The sequence below is a fragment of the Hippoglossus stenolepis genome, chromosome 22, assembly GCF_022539355.2.
Source record: "Hippoglossus stenolepis isolate QCI-W04-F060 chromosome 22, HSTE1.2, whole genome shotgun sequence".
Classification (NCBI taxonomy): Eukaryota; Metazoa; Chordata; class Actinopteri; order Pleuronectiformes; family Pleuronectidae; genus Hippoglossus; species Hippoglossus stenolepis.
In genome coordinates this window covers 2,786,744-2,804,313 of record NC_061504.1, presented here as the reverse complement: position 1 = coordinate 2,804,313, position 17,570 = coordinate 2,786,744, and the positions used below count along the sequence as shown (strand labels likewise).

The window sequence follows — 17,570 nt, the reverse complement described above, 5'->3', positions numbered from 1 at the left end:
TTTAGTTTTTACTTAACTTAAAAACAAGAAAAGAATAGAGCTGCCCCCATCAGATTAGAAGAGTAGGTAACAAAAGTAATTAAACCTGAGTACTGAAGTAACCAAACCTGAGTACTGAAGTAACAAAAGTAATTAAACCTGAGTACTGAAGTAACAAAAGTAACCGAGCCTGAGTACTGAAGTAACAAAAGTAACCGAGCCTGAGTACTGAAGTAACAAAAGTAACCAAACCTGGATATTGAAGTAACAGAAGTAACCAAGCCTGAGAATTGAAGTAACAGAAGTAACCAAACCTGAGAATTGAAGTAACAGAAGTAACCAAGCCTGAGAATTAATAAATAACAACCTGAGAATTGAAGTAACAGAAGTAACCAAACCTGAGAATTGAAGTAACAGAAGTAACCAAACCTGAGAATTGAAGTAACAGAAGTAACCAAACCTGAGTATTGAAGTAACAGAAGTAACCGAGCCTGAGAATGACGCTGAGCATGTGCGCACCAGTGTAAACAGAAAGCAGATCTTCAACTTAGTTGGTTCCTTAGTGACAGCAAAAAGTACGAACGAGGAACACAATGATGAAAAGTTAGATTAGGGATTTCTTTCCGTTGAACGACGATGAGGTAGAACTGTGTCTGACAGCATGTGTTTACAACATTTTGCATAGGTTCTGACTGATAAGAACCAATCAGCGAGTTAATGTGAGTAAGTGTGTCATCGTCTCAGAATACAACACAGCCCTGGAGTTTTCAAACTAAATTACCAAATCTCTGGAATAGTGTTTCCATCAGGCGGAAACACAGCAGTGATGCGTTTTTAAACTAAAACACACTTGTGTGGATGTAGCCAGAGACTTTCAAATGTTATATAAATAAAAAATCAGACATGTAGGGTTGGGCCTGTGATCCCCCCCATCCCCACCCCACTGCTGTTCTTGAACAAAATAATGACGCAGCATGGCTCTGGATCTTTGAGCCAGAAATGCATTGTCGCAATTTCTGTGCAACTCTAACGTCTTATTTTAAGATGGATGATTTAGTTGAAACTGAAGAGTCTGTTCTTTTTATGTCCTGAAGGATGAAACATCAGAGGATATCTGAAACGTATCCTACCATGGTGGAAACATGAGTCATAGAAACGTTTTAAATATCTCAGCAAAAGTTGGTCAGGCAGCTGCACTGAGAACCAAGATAAACCATGTTCGTTATTCCACAGTGGATAATGTAAAACCGATGATCTAGCAAAACACTAAACAAGGGCTCTAAAGGTCAAGAACCTTGCTCTGAGCAAAGCATCATTTATGAGAATGTTTGTGTTTATTCAATATTGCTAAACGTCCATGATGACTATTGTTGTGGATAATTCTTTGTTAAATTTACTCTCAGGTTATTCGCTTAGTAGTTATATGAATGTTTCTAGGCTGTCAGTCTTAAGAACACAACACATGGATTGTTATCTACTCTCTGCCAGCTTTTAGTTTGATGGACTTCATCAGATTTTTATAACTTTTATTTAAAAAGGTGAAAAAGTCCATTTTACAACCAGGTTGTCTCTTGACTCACTCGATGGAGTAATTTGTTTTCTGCCAGGCAATGTGTCTGGGGAGGACTCAGAGTAAAAACCAGTGGAGATCTCCATCTCCTGGTGTTCCAGCTGCATCTGTCAGGGTTTGTCACCATCAACAAGTCTTCAAAGCAAAACGCCGTTCTCCCCCATCTGCACCACGAGTCTGGAGCCTCACTGTGTACATCTTCCTGCCTGTTACTTCTGATTTCTCCTGAAGTGTGTTTTGTACGACGCCGCTGGTGCTTCTCCCGCGTTGAGGCTTGAGTGACAGGACAAAGCCACACGACTCAAAAAAAAGTCTGTCGTGCTAATTTCAGCTCGTGCTTTAGACGGTGACCTTGCTTGTTTTTCTGTTTTTCTCCCAGGTATATGCATTTCTTACAAGACCTGACTGCCAACACCACTCCAGACAACCCGGAGTTTGAGCAGCTTTCAAGTAAGTGTCTCTTCTGATCATGCACGCTGCCCCAATCGTAATTTTGTTTTTGCTTCTCAAGGGAAATTCCTGCAGATTGATCCTGTGTGGGTTTTTATCGTGTGTTTTGGGGCGACGTGCGTTGAGCTGCGCACGCGTGAACCCGAGGTCGGCGCCGTCGCCTCTCCCGCTCTGTCAGGATCCTTCCGTGGCAGCGACCTAACAACAAGCGATGTGTTTGTGTGATGATGTGCTTTGCATCGCTGTAGACACAGAGACCTCTGGCTCGCTCACAGCGGGACTCTTCCTACCTGTAACAAGCAGCGTGGCGCACAGGAGAGTTAAGCAAAGCTGTACAATCATCAAAAAAGTCCAGCCCTCCAACAGTGGGGAAAGCAAACAAACAATAACAAGAAAGAAAAAAAAAACTGCAACCTGTGAAGACTTTCATCGCACCAGTCAGACTCATAGTGAAAGACAGCCCTCATTATCTTCATTTGAGGAACAAAGGGAAAGTGCTTTTTCCCTCTCATTCCTCATTTGTTGTTATTGTCACAGCAGCGCGCGGCGAGCGGAGGAATGAAAGCGAGGCGAGCCGAGATTGCGCGTGTAAAGTTCTAGTTTGATGTGGATTTTGACATAATTAATTGGGAGCGGATCAGAGGATATTAAGCGGGAGCTATATTAATAAATAAAATCTCCAACATCAACACGAATCCCGATAATGACTAATTTCAATCGTCAAATAAACAGCAAATCTGACTCAAGTGCGGATGTACACAAGGAATTATTTATGTGTATCAATTAAAATCTCATTGCGGGTGTGCTGCCTTTGCTTACAAATTAAAACAGCCCCTGACTCTAAGATGAAGGTACATATTCTAAATGCGCTCCCACCATCGCCGCTTCCTCTTCTCATTAGAGATCCTTTTTTTAAACTCCTCTGCTTTTTTTATTGGGGGCTGGGGGTATAGGAGAAACTTCATACAGTCAGCGCGCTTGTATTGTAAAGGGAATAATTTAAAAAAGAAAATTTCCAGACAAATCACATTGTATCTGATTAAGCAAACGAGCAAATAGAATCACAAGAGGCTTTGTTGTTGTTGTTATTGTTTTCTTGTCGGTCTTGTCTGCTTTTCCTCGTCTTTGTCTCTCTTTTTTTTTTCTCCTCTCCTCTTTCTCCCTCCCCTCAAGCCTCCCTCTTTCCCCTCGCAGTGCCTTCAGGTTGGATTTAATTGTAGTGATGACATCACTGTAGCAGTTTTCATCCGGCAGCTTTAATATTACACTCTCACAACCCAACGCCGCTGTAGTAACCGTAACCAATTCTGAGCAGAAACGGGGGCGACTGTCCCACTCTGTCAGAGATTTAAACAGTAAAAGTTAACAGTCCTCATCCCTCGGTCAAACACTTTTCAAACAGCGAATAAAAGGAATAAAGAGCTGTAAGAGGAGGAAGTCGTCTTCAGAATGTGTAATGGGCCAGATGTATTATTAATGCCTCAGCCAGAACTCAGTCCAAGAATACTGTAATTAGGAGCTGTTGTTTTTCTTAAGCTGGCTATGGGAAAATATTCCAAACACGTACAACAACAAAGGGAGGGAGAAAAAAAAAAAAGTCTACACGGATGCCTTGTTTGGTTTACATTGTAATTGTTGTGAAGTTAAGCGAGCCAATTAGGCCGTGATTATTTCAGTGTAGACAAGTCGCCCTGAGGATCAAGTTCATCTGCCGAGTTCCAGCGCTCAGAACAAAAGCAGGAAAGTTGAGCTTGAAATTAGAATCCATCTGTTTGTTGTTATTTTGGACGCGTTAATGATGTCGTTCTAAATGTTTACAGCAGTTATTATGGCTGACACACAGTAATTGGATGCTTCTCTCTATTTTGATGATTTGCCTATTTGTTCTGGGGCAAAGATTTTTAAAGCTTTGTACAAAAATAAGTAAGGAAAGGCAGTTTGTGAGAGAGTTAGTTTCACACAGATAGATTTGGAATAGCACCGTTAATAGAAGATCCATTAGTTTGGTGGAGTTTCATTGAAAATTGTTCACTTTTGCTATTCTTCTTATTAATTGAGTACAGCTGGTATAAAACTAGCTTAACTCTGTCCATAATTAGGTATGGAAAACCTTAAACTACTGGAAGTTGGAACTGGCCCAGTCAGATATGTCCTTTTTTTCTCAGGTTTATATGTTGTATTTTTTTCATGTTTAAATTGTCATATCGCCATTTAAACATTTTTTTAATTTTTTTAAATGAAGCCAAAATATACAGGTGCTGTTCCAACCTTACACCTGATAGAAGTCCCGTCGATACAAATGCTCAACCAATCACAAGTCAATCTCACCTGTCAATCATGACACTTGTTTAATAGCTTCAAATAACTAATTAAAACCAACGTGAAAAATTTGCACTTGAATGAACTTTGCATTTACTCGATTATATTTTGATTTATTTTAAATTTTGGGTTCCAATTTACAAGCTGCCACATTAAAGTGGTGAACATCCTGATTCTAAACCTGGTCATTTAATAGATACTATTGTGGAATATGCCATTCTCTGCACTCAAAAAGTCTAAAAACACAAAAAGAAAGAAAAGAACAATGTGTTCCCCTCCTTCCTCTCTCTCTCTCCTTCCCTCCATCTCTCTCGCCCTCCTCAATCGCTTCTTCTTCTTCTTCTGCAGCTGCCTCTGGGCCTCCGTGCTCTCCTCAGTGTGCTGGTTTATCCTGAGGCCCACTTTGCCTATTGTTAGACACTGATTAAAATAATAGAAATGCAAGTAAAATGTAGTTGTTTATCAAAACAAGATGCTGTTTTCTCACTGTAATCTATTCTTCAAACGCTCCAAAAGACGTCATTTGCATATTATTGTACAGCAGGCTTAGTTTACTTTTTAGTATCTCTTCAGTATCTCTTCACAACTCGAGAACTATGACTGCGTTTCAGCACCTTCGAGGGCTTTTTCTGTGTGTGGTAAGCTCGCTGGCGGTTGGTATAGAAACATCACTTCTGAAAAACATGCAGGGTCTTCCAACTTTTCTCCGAACCATAGAAGTTCCTCTGATCCGAAAACACCTTTTGTCCTCTAATCATAAGCATTGGTTGGAAGAGATACTTTTATTTCAACATCCAATTGATGGAAACAGATACACCATCAACTCAATGCTATGACAGAGCTTTTTGACAGACTTCTGTGTCCTTCTTCATTGAAACAAAGTGACATCAAGTATAACACCAGTTGTTATTTTGCTCTGAATTTATGTCCACACTAATATGTTTTCATTTTAAAATGGTGCTTCGGACAAAAACATTCTTCATTCAGACAAGCCTTCAGGCTCCAGTTTTCACCCACCTCTCCCCTCTCCCCCATGTTTCTCATCTCACACCAACTGGTTGAGGCAGATGGGCGCCCACATTGAGTCTGGTTCTGCTAGAGGTTTCTTCCAGTAAAAGAGTTGCTCGTTGTGGCAACTGTTGAGTTTGTCCATAATATTGAAAGTTCTCTTACTATGCAGAGGCCTTAAGATAAAGTATGGATAAACAGCATCTTCTACTTCGCAGAAAAGGCTCAAAACTAGGAGCAGCGATGGTGAAAAGTAAGACTGACAACGTAGTAAAACTGTTACTGAAAGTTAAAATGCTTGTAATTCATTATCCATTTTACAGTCACCACTTTTTTTCGAGTCATTACTGATAAGACCCAATTAGGAAGCGGAAAAAAGTTGACCACGTCATAATTTCCAAAAGTCTGAGTTTCTGACTGTCCTGACAAAAGTGCAACTCATGTTTACTAAACAAAAATTGGGGCCAGAAGTGTTTCCAAGTGTCTGTTTTAGATGCTTAAACACTCGGACGTAACAAAAGTGATGCTTTTTAAGAACTGAAACAGTTTAGTGTGGATGTAGCCTGTAGCTGCTCAGAGTGTGTTTGCTCCTCCTCTGGTCAATTAGTGCTTGCCAACAACTTTGTTGATTAAAAAATATTTAGCTAGTATCAGCTTTATATGTTCAACTCTCAGTATGGGTGTTGTACAGCAGATAAGGTGGGAAGGGGACTTCTCTTTGTCTGATGTCGAAGTGAACACTTAAACCAAATGAGCTGAGCTTATTTTGGGGCTGCTGTTGTTTGCATACTATTACAGACTGACAGTTTGGCTGATTTGCAGGAGGGCAATGCATTATAAGCTACGAGGGCCCCCTGTGGTGGAGACGAGCACCCCCTAATGAATACTACCATGCTTTGGTGCCCCTGAACACGCATTCAAACACAAGACCCAGCCCAGTCTGAGCCACACAGCAGACCATCAGGCCCAATCAGGGCTGTCTGGATATTTCAATTTGCGCAGCTCGGTTAAGTTCTCTGCAAGTGCACCGCTGATGAAATCAAGCACAATCAGGCCTCGATGCCGAGTGAGCCTCCAAAAAACAAAGGTTCATACCTCTCAGTCCTGACGTTTCACTTTGCACGTGTAGCATTTGCTAGCCTGCAATAGGCTTAAGTGTATCACCACAAAAGGGCCATAGCGTATTTGTTGTTATCATTATTTAATTGATAAAAGGGTTAGTCATGGAGGGATGGCAGTAAATGAGGAAATACAGTTGGAGAACAGCATGCATTAAAAGGTATCTGGCCCTGATCAATAAAGTGCTGGGCCCAAAAGGGAGCATTGATAAGAGAAGTTGAGCCCATCGCTAAAACTACCTGTGATAAAGTCTTATACTGTAAACAAATGAAGACTTAGTGACTCAGGTTAAGAAAAAGTGTTGGGCCTTAAACAAAGATTTGAAATCAGCTCTGCATAGCCCCAACCATGTACTTCTATATATACTGTACATCATCTGTGCTCCAGGCCTTCTTTCCCTCTTGCGGTTAATGAAAGGGAATTACTTTTTTGTCATTTATGGGCATTTGAAACCAAAGAGCACCGGTGGTGGGCTCAGAAAGCAGCATTTGTACAGGGACTTAAATATAAGTCATTTCTCAAATCTCCGATGACTGCCAGTGGAAGTCACTGACTACTTCAAGCCCCTTTATGGTCGGGATCACCATATATTTTCAAAGAAAAGTCTGAAATGTTCGCTGAGGGCACGGCCAGCGTGAACAAACTGGGGCTGTGTCCGCTGAGTGGGTGGCACGGATAAATACCCTTTATCATGTCTGTAATGTATTATGTATTATGCAATGTTACTGCAATGTTATTATTACTTGCGATGTTGTCAATTTGCTGAATTGATGTTCAGTCTGTTTAAAGTTCATGTGATCATACAGGAATGTTTGTTTTTGGCAAATTAAATACCAAGTGAAATTACCTGAAAAATGTTTTTGCTATTAATCAGTCCTGCTTTGTGATTTTGACCCAAATCTGTCTCATATTATTCCTCAGATGAGATCACATCAGTGAGTGTCCTCACATGTACGGTAAAAGTAACAGTGTTTGTGCATGTGTGCTGCAGGGGCGGTGACTGCGGTGAGCGAAGTGTCCCAGCGCATCCAGAACAATACCAGGCGCCATGAGAACCACCTGCAGCTTTGCCGTGTGCAGAAACTGCTGAAAGGACGGAGTACAAAGGTGCTGGCTGCAGGTTAGAGCCTCTGATCACATATTCCTTTCATCTCGTCCAAGAACCACCTCCATCTCCCCTGCATCTATTGCTCTACGTCCTATGGGACACATGGGAGGGGGGGGTGAGTATAGAAGTATAGATAAACTGAAGTAGAACTAGCCAAGTATGGAGACATTAGTCCGAATGGTTTTTAATCAATGGAATTCTATTAACTGTTACCTGTCCCTCTTGCCAGTGGTTTTCCTCGTCATCCTGCCTTCCCTCCCGCTCATTTATTCCCTCTCTCTGTCACGGTTCCCTCTCTACTTGTGGAGCTGTGGCCCTCTCCTTTCCTGCCACTCCCTCTCCTGTTGTTTGTCTCCAGAGGGCCCGGCCTCCTCGTTGATCCGCTCGTCCTGCCAATCTCCCCCAGGACCAATTAGAGCCCAGTCTCATCTAACGGACCAGCAGATAAAAAGGAAGCCAAAGTGTGTTTGCTGGATGCGAGCGAGCGCGAGTGTGTGTTTGCTCAGATATATGCAGGCTGGCTTTCTGTGTGTGTGTGTGTGTGTGTGTGTCTGTGTGTGTTTACGGATGTGTTGGTGTGTAGGCTGGGAGCGAGTGCTGAATAGCTGCTCATCTCTCTAATGCCGATGTGGGAAGTTTCAAAAGCTTCCTCTCATCCAGGCTCTCAGGCCCTTGCAACTCCGCCGGCTTCCTTTCCAGCCAATAAAGCTTCGGTCCCACCAGACAGACTTCAGAGCAGCCGCAGCACCACCCCAACCCGTAACCCCATGCAGACCCATTCTACTTCCTTCCCACCAACTCCACTTCTAATGTGGGTAAAAGAAAAGCTCTGCCTTTTACAGATGAGAGGCGTCGGAGCCCCTCAAACATATTAAGTAGCTCTGTCGGAGACGGTGGGGGGGGGGGCACGATTGTGAGACACAAAGCCTGAATCAATGGGACACTGATACCGCAGACAGTCGGCCTGTTTCCTGGGAGGCTGCATATTTGTGTCTGCCAGCCTGTTCCTTCAATTTAAAACAAAGATGTTTCACATTCTGCACCGTGTCTCGCATTGATTTTTCTCAAATGTATGTCCCCCCTATGCCCCCTGACTATTGCACATAATTGTGTTTCGTCTTTTGTCATTTATATGTATGCGTTTTCTTTTTTCTTGTCTCAGGTGTCGAGGGCTCAGACTACCTCATTCAATTAAGCATTATTGTGAGTCTAAGCAAACTTGGAGAAGCAGAAATAATGAAATGTTTCCTCTATTTCCCTGGAAAATTCTCCTCCTACACGGATGTTTTTTTCGCTTTTTCGATCTGAAACATTTTAATGATTCAACGGTCAGTCCAAATAAAATTAATTCACAGCAATTCTGACCAGTAATAATGTAAGTCACTGCAGCAATGCCAACCATTCTCTGGTTCTGGCTTCTCCCGTGTGAGGATTTAATGTTTGCTTTTGTTAAAATGAAAATGGGTTCAGACTTTTGAGCGTCTTGGGGGGGGGGGCTGGAGGGTTTTATTTCTGTTGGGCTCCTGAGGGTTGCGTCCAGTTGTGATAAGATCTCTCAGGACGGATGTTAAAACCAGGTCTGAGCAGGGCGTGGTTACCGAACTGCACATACACACACTGGGCTAACGAGCATGCTAACAGTAGGCCATGCTAACTAGCCTGCTGCCTAAGCCACAATATAACCACTACAGCCCCCCCATCTAGGCAATCTGCAAAACAATGCTCCCAGACTGACCTGCCAACAACACCTCTACAGCAAAAGAATATATCTAATACCTCTTTAAACAGAGATATAAACATATAAGAATCATTATGCATGTTTTACTTGTTTGCATATAACCCCAAAAAGCTGGCTTAATGAAACCTTAGTGTTTGATATTACATGCTATGAGCGTGTTCAGGAATCACTCGCCTTCCAAAAGATATTCATTTATTTGGTGTTTCAACTATGGTGGTGGAGAGGGGTGTCTAACATCTGACCGACATCTCTCACAAGTGTTCTATTGGGTTGAGATCTGGTGACTGTAAAGGCCACAGTGCATGATTCACATCATGTTCCTACTCATCAAACCATTCAGTGACTCATGCTCTGTGGATGGGAGCATTGTCGTCCTGGGAGAGACCCCAACAGTATATTAAAGCGCCAGTTTCCTGATGGGTCAGGCCTCCCCTGCTGTGGGCTCACATCAAATTCTGCAGACTTTCTGCTGATTTTTTTTTACGAGGGGGCCGGAGGCTCTCACTTGGACATTTGCGTTCACACGTGTGTTGAGGTTCTCACGTGAGGAAGAATTGCTCTTCTCCTTTTTCCTCCTCTGTCAACGACAATATTTGACCCTATTTACTGACGTCTTTTCCATTGATCTAAATGCTCCTAATGTTATCCTAATCATTAAGAGCTGCATCGTACCACCTACATAAACTTTCAGCTGGCCTCTCTTTTCTCTCTTTTGGAATTGCCTCCTCATCTACATAAAACCTCTTACTTACAGTTGAAATACTCCTTGATTTCTCTGACTTATCCTTCATCCTGGCCCACTTAAACCAAGTGTTCGACTTCTCCAACCGCCTTTTAGAATGTGATGCTTTGATTGAGATGTCATTTAAGTACGACCTGGTGGGTGGTAAGTGCTGCCCTCTCTAAAGCCCTCTCTCCCCCTCTTCTGACTTACGTGGCCTTATAATGATAATAATACCCTCCATTTTGCTTCCATTTAATGTTTATGCAATTTCCTTCTACGTGGATGAATTTAGTCACAGTCCTGATGTGATAATAGCTACTGACACAATTGTTACTCCTGTAATCTTAGAGAAAGAACATTGCTCTCTTAAAAGACATTTTTGTGACTTGCCAAATATTGGCAGAAAATGTAATCTGGCGGCAATTAGTTCTTCTTCTCACCAGTTTAGTTGATCTGGAAGACCTGGTTGCTATCAGGTTGTGTTATGAGGATCTGTAACTGTTGAGTTGTTTATCTAAAACATTTTGATGAATCTTTGCACCTCCACATGAGGCAGATAATTGATAATTAAAATACTAAGTTTTTGCAGACTTAGATTCATCTACCCTCCTGTGCCCACCTGTTAACCCGAGTGTCATCAGTCGCTTAAATATTCAAGTTTCCATTAGTCCTCTGACCTACAGCACACACCTCTGTTATAATCCATATAAACGAGGTGAAAGAAGTCTTCTGACTTTTCCGAACTCAACAATGCCCAACCTGACTTGTCCTCATTCTGCCACACTGGCCAGCCCTCTGCTCCTGTTATTCCTCTGGCCTTTGACACACCAGGAGGAACAGGACCCTTTGTAGATCAACCTTTATTTCCTGCCCCAGTTTCCACAGTGCCCCCCCCCCACTCGGTCCAGCCCAAAAGACTTTGTAGTAGTGCAGAGGTGCTCTTTGACAAGGGAAGCTGAAAGGCCTGGACATGGAGAGGAGTGCTTGGCACCACCTGCTCTTTGAACCTGCCGCTGCCTCAAAGTACTGTGGCTGGTCAGATGTAGGCAGGGGGTCTAAAGGGAACCTGGTCCACAAAGAGACTCCTCCTCACCTAGAGCACATCCAACCCCGTCTGACCCTTTCAACTCACCCAGGTAGGGGGTCTGATAGGGAATATCTGATACTATCTCAAAGGTGTGGAAAATCATAATTTTCCAGTAGGGTCATGTCATATCACCAAACTCTCATATCCTGGTATAGGTCATTTCATAAGCAGTTAATGATGCACATCACGACGTCGCACGTTTTATGTAAATGTTACTGTGTAAATCAGGTCCGTGTCTTAACAGATGTTGATTTCTAACAGCAGCTGTTAATCTCCTTCCATCCCCGTAACTTTCTTTTCTCTTGTCATATGTTGTGTTGGAGGCAGAATCCTCTTGCAACATCTGAGTCGGGGCTTTGTTTCGAGCACTCCACTGTACTTTGAGACTTTTTTTCCTTGGATGGTAAAAGTTTTGTGGTTTTTGAGTCTTCGGCTGGGAACGGTTTGCAATATAACTTGCAATGTATGGTTTTCTGGTCCGTGTCAGACTTTTTATACCAAACCACATTTATGCGACAGATGTAGCCCCGCTAGGTACGAGCTCCTTGTTTTGTTTCGGCTGGTTGGAGTCGCCCTCCTGTGTCAACTTCACTCCCCTCCATGTTTGTTGGTGCAAATTCCCTTCCTGAATCCGTGTCGTGTGGAAGAACTCAAAGCATCGGCCAAACTGACACCGACGGATCATTCTGTTTATTGTCACATTCCACAGCCATACTTTCCAATGTGGCACTTAATTTAGTTTTTGTATGTTTCCATATTGTACATTAATAAACACCTAATATATTCAAGTTAGCATGTACAACTAAATTTATGAAAAGTAATACACCTTTTTTTAAATGTTTGTATAGTTCAATAAATAATATTTATTGTTCGACAGATAGTAAGGAATTATGACAAGTGATTGTTGTCCATGATATTGTATTCAGAGTATGAATGTCAGCACCTCTCCTCCTTAACTGCGAAATACAGGACAGCTGCAGACCTCTAGCACACATCTCCTGGTCAGATGCAACCGTTTGAATAGTTGAATCGTTCGTATCGTTTGAATAGTGAAGGGAGCAGAAGATGACACAAACACATCTGGGCAACTAGCAGACTTGATGTCTACTGAAACATGTCAGTTTCGGCACACTGGACCCTGGCAGCATTCTGATGCTTGAGCAGACACTTAACACATAGCTGCCCAAGTGTGAATTAAAAGTGATAACACACTGTTATCACAGAATGCTGCTGTTATGTTCTTTTCAAGCCTGTGCAACCGTACAATCTCAGTCTGATCTATGAGCAAAACATCATTTAATCATTTTTAACACATTTCTATTGCCACCGTAAATTTGACATCAGGGTCAGAACATTCATCAAACATACATGAAGAGAACACATTTTGCCATTTTTATGGCCACAATCAACAAATAATACATTCATAGTTTTTTGACTGGTGTCCTTCTGATTTGAATCGTGCGATGTTACAATATTGTAACACTCTTGATACTTTTGTTTACAATCGATGTGAGGTTAAAAAAGGGGCATTCTGCTGATTTTACTCAGAGATGATTTTACTCATCATGGTCAGTACTTGGTGAAGACGTATTTGAAAGTAGCAAAATTTATAACAGAAAATGTATCTCTCAAGCTTTGGGTGTGGCAACAAAGGTCTAATGAATTGTTTCTGAGAAAGTTTGACCTTTCTTGTAGAAATGCAACAGGCCAGTGGTTTTGACTTTCTATCAAAGAAAGAGATATTGTACTGATTAAATTTAGCTTGAGTGATTTCATCTTTATCTTAGCTGTACAAATGCTCCATCTGTGACTTTAACTTGGTGCCCCTGAAACAGCTCCTCTGACTTTATCACCACTACCGTCTGAAAGATGAGATTCCTCCTATTCCTGTTCTTACACTATAATATTAATCCTAGTAACATTGGTATAAAATGGTTTCACAATGATGACAATAATATAATTTATCGCAATACTTTCTGGGACAAAATATCGTCCAACAAAATTTGAAACGTAATATTTTTAAGAATGCTCTGAGGTTTCCTTGTTCATTTTAAGTAGCTTAACTTCTCTGACAACGTCTTTCATAATCAGGCAAAATTGGCATTGTACAATGAAATAACCTGAACTGAATCACTATTGGAACCAATCAAATGGAATCAAACCCAGCCCTAGTTAAGAAATGACCAATGCGTATGGGAACTGTCAAGAAAAGGTTTTCAAGGTGTATTATTGCGGTGCCAAAAGGCGCATTGAAAAGCTTTCAGTGCACCTAAATTATATGCTGGTGCACCTAAATGAAAAAGTTAGTTGCACCGGTGAAAACGGGTTAGTCTGGAGCCCTTGCTACAAAGTCGTAACACACACACCTCCTCGGGCTGTTGGAAATTACAACAGTCGTGTTTCACTATTTTCTGACCTTTTATAGATGAACCAATCAATAGTGCTTTACAATAAAAGAATCCCCTAAAGAAAACCAGCAAATAATCCCATTTATGAGCTGGAACCAGTAACATTTTTTTTTTTTGGGCATTCTAAAGATGAAATAACTTCATTGATTTGCCCGATTGGCCTAATTGCTGTTTTAGCTTTAAATCTGCTTTTTGAAAATCCCACAGTTTAAGGGGGACTTATTTGAGTGTTTCTGTAAATGCAAACCTTCAGATCTTCGACTGGCTGCAGGCTGAAGATATAAAAAAAAAAGACAATAATACATTCCTGGTATACCTTTCTCTTACTGGGAGTTATGGCTAATGAGACAGTTGTGTATTCATACTTAAAGGGTGGCTGCCCAGGGCAACACATGTATCCCATTGGACTACTTTTTTTTTGTACTTGTACCTCTTTAAATCTACTTGATTGTGAATATAAGCTGCTTGACACATACTTTCTATGCAGTTATATGGTATGACAGATACAATATGGATATACGTCCCAGGACTGTCAGTTAAGTTGAGGCATTTGTGCGGCATCCAGTTCCCCTACAGTTGTCTTCAACTTCAAAAAATCTTAATTTCTTTAACTGATCATGTTTGAGTGGTTATTGACTACACACTCAGTAAATGTGTCCTTAAAGAGTTGTATAAGGCTCAAACAGGGCTTTATTTATATCATATTTAATAGAACGATTACAACCACTGCTCCAATCTCCACAGAGCACCTTAGAGAGTCGTGGCATGTCTCTCGACTGTTTTTCCCGTTTGAGACCCATGGCATTTTAAAAGCAATTTGACCCCCGCCTGGCAGTGCCACTTAATCTCAGTAGACTTGTCTGTAGCTGAAAATGTCCTCTCTAAGCCCCAGAGGCACAGCTCCAGCCACTCAGGCTAGCTGCAATCACAGGCTACTGGCTGGGGCAATTACAAAAACATCCTGGAACTCGGGCTCAATTTTCATTTTATCTATCCAAATGTCAGCCTTTTGCTTATTAGCTATCATCGCGCTGCTGCCAATCACAGTGGAAAGAGATGAGAGCGCTCCTCTGTAGCCACACCCTGATATGCCTGCCTCCCACTGAGTCTGTCTTAGATTCTCTCTTGTCTTTTTTTGTTCCCTTTGAATAGCCTTCATTTATCTTTCCAAGTCAGCATAGCTTAGTCTCATTCTTTTTTTGTTCCCTTCGATTCGATGCTGAGGAGACAAAGGTTATTACCACTTTTATACTGAATCTGTAAAATGAGATAAACCTGCATTGGTTTGGGGGATTCACAACCATCAAGTCCGAATTCCGTATTAAATCCACTTAGTGAATCTGAATCCTTTTGAAATCGTTCTTGAATTTATATCTGGTTTAGGTTTCAACATCTGCAAATGCCTTAAGTTAACTAGAATGGCACAACTGTCCCCTAGATTCAATCAAGCTGCACCAGATTGCACACATGCTTAAATATCAGTCCCTTAAATATGCCTTATTTTTCATTATTATTATTATTATTTTATCAAGACCAGGAATTACTCCCTAGGAAATGGGTGAAAATGTAAATGCCCTATCTCTGGATCCATCCCTTTGTCTGGATCCGAGCCATAATTGAATGGGTTCTCTCTTGGCCCATGTCCCATCCGGCCACCAGGTTTGGTGAAAGTCAACCAACAAACAAACAAACAAACAAAAGGACAGCTGCAACAACATACCCTCGTTGTCGGATGAAGAAAGAATTTAAACTTAAGGATCTCTACCCCCTTCTGCTGGCAAAGATAATTTGGAGCGCCTAATAGTGAAAACCTAAAAATAAGCTAAGCAGCGTAAATCGTCAAATGTTGATTGCTAAATTATATCAACTGATCTAGACGTCCTCAAGTCACTTCTCCAAACTGGAAATTGGATCAATGACCATTAGCTACAGGTGATGTAATTAGCTGCCGGCTGTGTCTTTTGGAAAACACTTAAATGAGAGGCCTGCTAATCTAACCAGAAGGTCCCGCACATCTTTATTTGCTAACAAAGAGAGAGTCTGCAGAGATAAAGAGAGCTAATGGAATCTGGAGCTTAACTCCTCTGCTCAGGATCCCCCACTAACCTGAAGGTCGGTGGTTCGATCCCTGCCACCACCAGTCTCCATTCCAATGTGTCCTTGGGCAAGGTACTAAACCCCGAATTGACAGGGGTTTGTGTCTACAGTGTATATAAGAGAAAGCCGTGCATACAGAAGTGCTGTATGAATGTGTGTGTGAATTGGTGAATGTAACTTGTACTCTAAAGAACAATGAGTGGTCAATAAGACTGGAAAAGTGCAATATAAATACAGACAATTAACCATTAAACCCACTGGAGACCAACTCTAGAATAGATTTTTTACATTTCACTGCAATTATCAGTATCGAATATTTATTTGCTATTTTATCTCATCTTAGATCTGGACCGAAGCATTAACCAATCTGATTTAATGACCATGGCATTTTGATATAATGTTGTTTCAATGCCATTTGTAACACACTCCTCAGAGAGACACAATACAAGAGGACTTTGTAAATCTGTGGGTTAAACAGTGATGTACTATAGTCTTTAGTGTGTGAGAGGTAATGGGCAGACTGAGCTGTGTCATGTATGAACTGGTCAAGTGTCAAAACCATAGACTGTATATACACATTTCAGCTTTGCAGCAGTGGTTTAGTCTATATTAAATGTATATATACTTGCTGGTTGACTATATGCCCCAACACTGGCTTGGTAGATCAGCAACATTGTTGGTATCATTTTTGTAATTTGTAAATTATAGAAGTCCTTACTTATTTTGTTCCAGTGCAGTTTAGTGTAAGCCGGTAAAACCCTCAGCTTCCCTGAAACTCAAACAAGGTCTGAGCTGCTAACGATAATGACCATTCATGCCTCTGTCTGTTCTCCCCTCCTCTCGCAGGGAGGTGGTACATCCGCGAGGGCTGGCTGAACATGGTTCCTCCGAAAGGTAAAGAGGCCAAGCCCAAGATGTTCTTCCTGTTCTCCGACATGCTGCTGCAGGCCAAGCGCTGCAGTCCCCTGGATCCCACCAATGGAGACAAGTTCACCGGCCAGCACATGTTCCCCCTGAAGGCCTGCGCTGTGGAGAAGGTGTTTGGACACACCAAGAGCAAAGGAGGCCTGCTCAGCGTGAGTATCAGCCACGTAGACCCTTAGCGGACTTACCTGTGTGGCCCATGTGACATAAGAGGGATCAGGGAGTGTCTGGGATATCTTGGAATATTGTATTATGTTGTTCATTTGGCAGAAAGCAGGCTGAGAAACAACATTAACAAACCAGGAAGGGGGAAATAATGGAGTGTTGACTCATTTATGAACAGAAGCTGACATATGATAGTAGAAAAAAGAATAATACATAAGGAAAACAGCAGGAAGTGAATGATTACATTCCTCCTGTCCATACATATACTGTAAGAGACATTCTCATCGACATTCCCCCGAAGCACTTTCCTAATTTAAAATTGATGAAGCTATTTACCACAATGTGGTTTAATTCTTTATGTTGCATTGAGGTCCCAGTTTAAGCCCCTGCGCATTTTATAGTCTTGTTAAATTTAGTAAACAACCATTTATCAATTGGCTGAATTGTTATGCTTTCTAAATGTTATATGTTCACAGCACAGTTGTCTGTACTCTTTGATGAGGGGGGTTCCGGTTTTGAAAGATGAGGCAGATTTGTACAATGTGAATAAGACGGCTCTTCTTGCACTTGGACACGCAGCAACATTCAATTTGTTGTATGAAATGTTTCAAAATCCTCAGTCTTCACAGTGCATGTTCTTGTAATGGTACGTTACACAGCCAATCACCAGCATCATTAGATCGTGGTCTAAGCATTATCCGTGCTTATTGGCTCTCTGACATTGATTCAATTAAATTTTGGAAGAGGCATTTTTTGAAACCAGTATCTAAACAATTTCGATTAAATCAAATTTCATTTGTATAGCCCCCATCATCAATTCGGTCGGTGCTATTTTCTGAATATACTTTTATGTTTTTACTATGAATTTCTGTAA

At 41.5% G+C, this 17,570-nt stretch overlaps 1 protein-coding gene across 1 annotated transcript in view; it reads left to right on the top strand.

Annotated features, from left to right (window-relative positions):
• Positions 1–17,570, top strand: part of arhgef39 (Rho guanine nucleotide exchange factor (GEF) 39) — a 51,108-nt gene that overhangs the window by 21,130 nt on the left and 12,408 nt on the right. Inside the window, exons 6-8 of the mRNA XM_047338482.1 lie at positions 1,929–1,999; positions 7,437–7,565; positions 16,454–16,683. Coding sequence (XP_047194438.1) covers positions 1,929–1,999; positions 7,437–7,565; positions 16,454–16,683 — 430 coding nt within the window. The remainder of the gene's footprint in view (positions 1–1,928; positions 2,000–7,436; positions 7,566–16,453; positions 16,684–17,570) is intronic.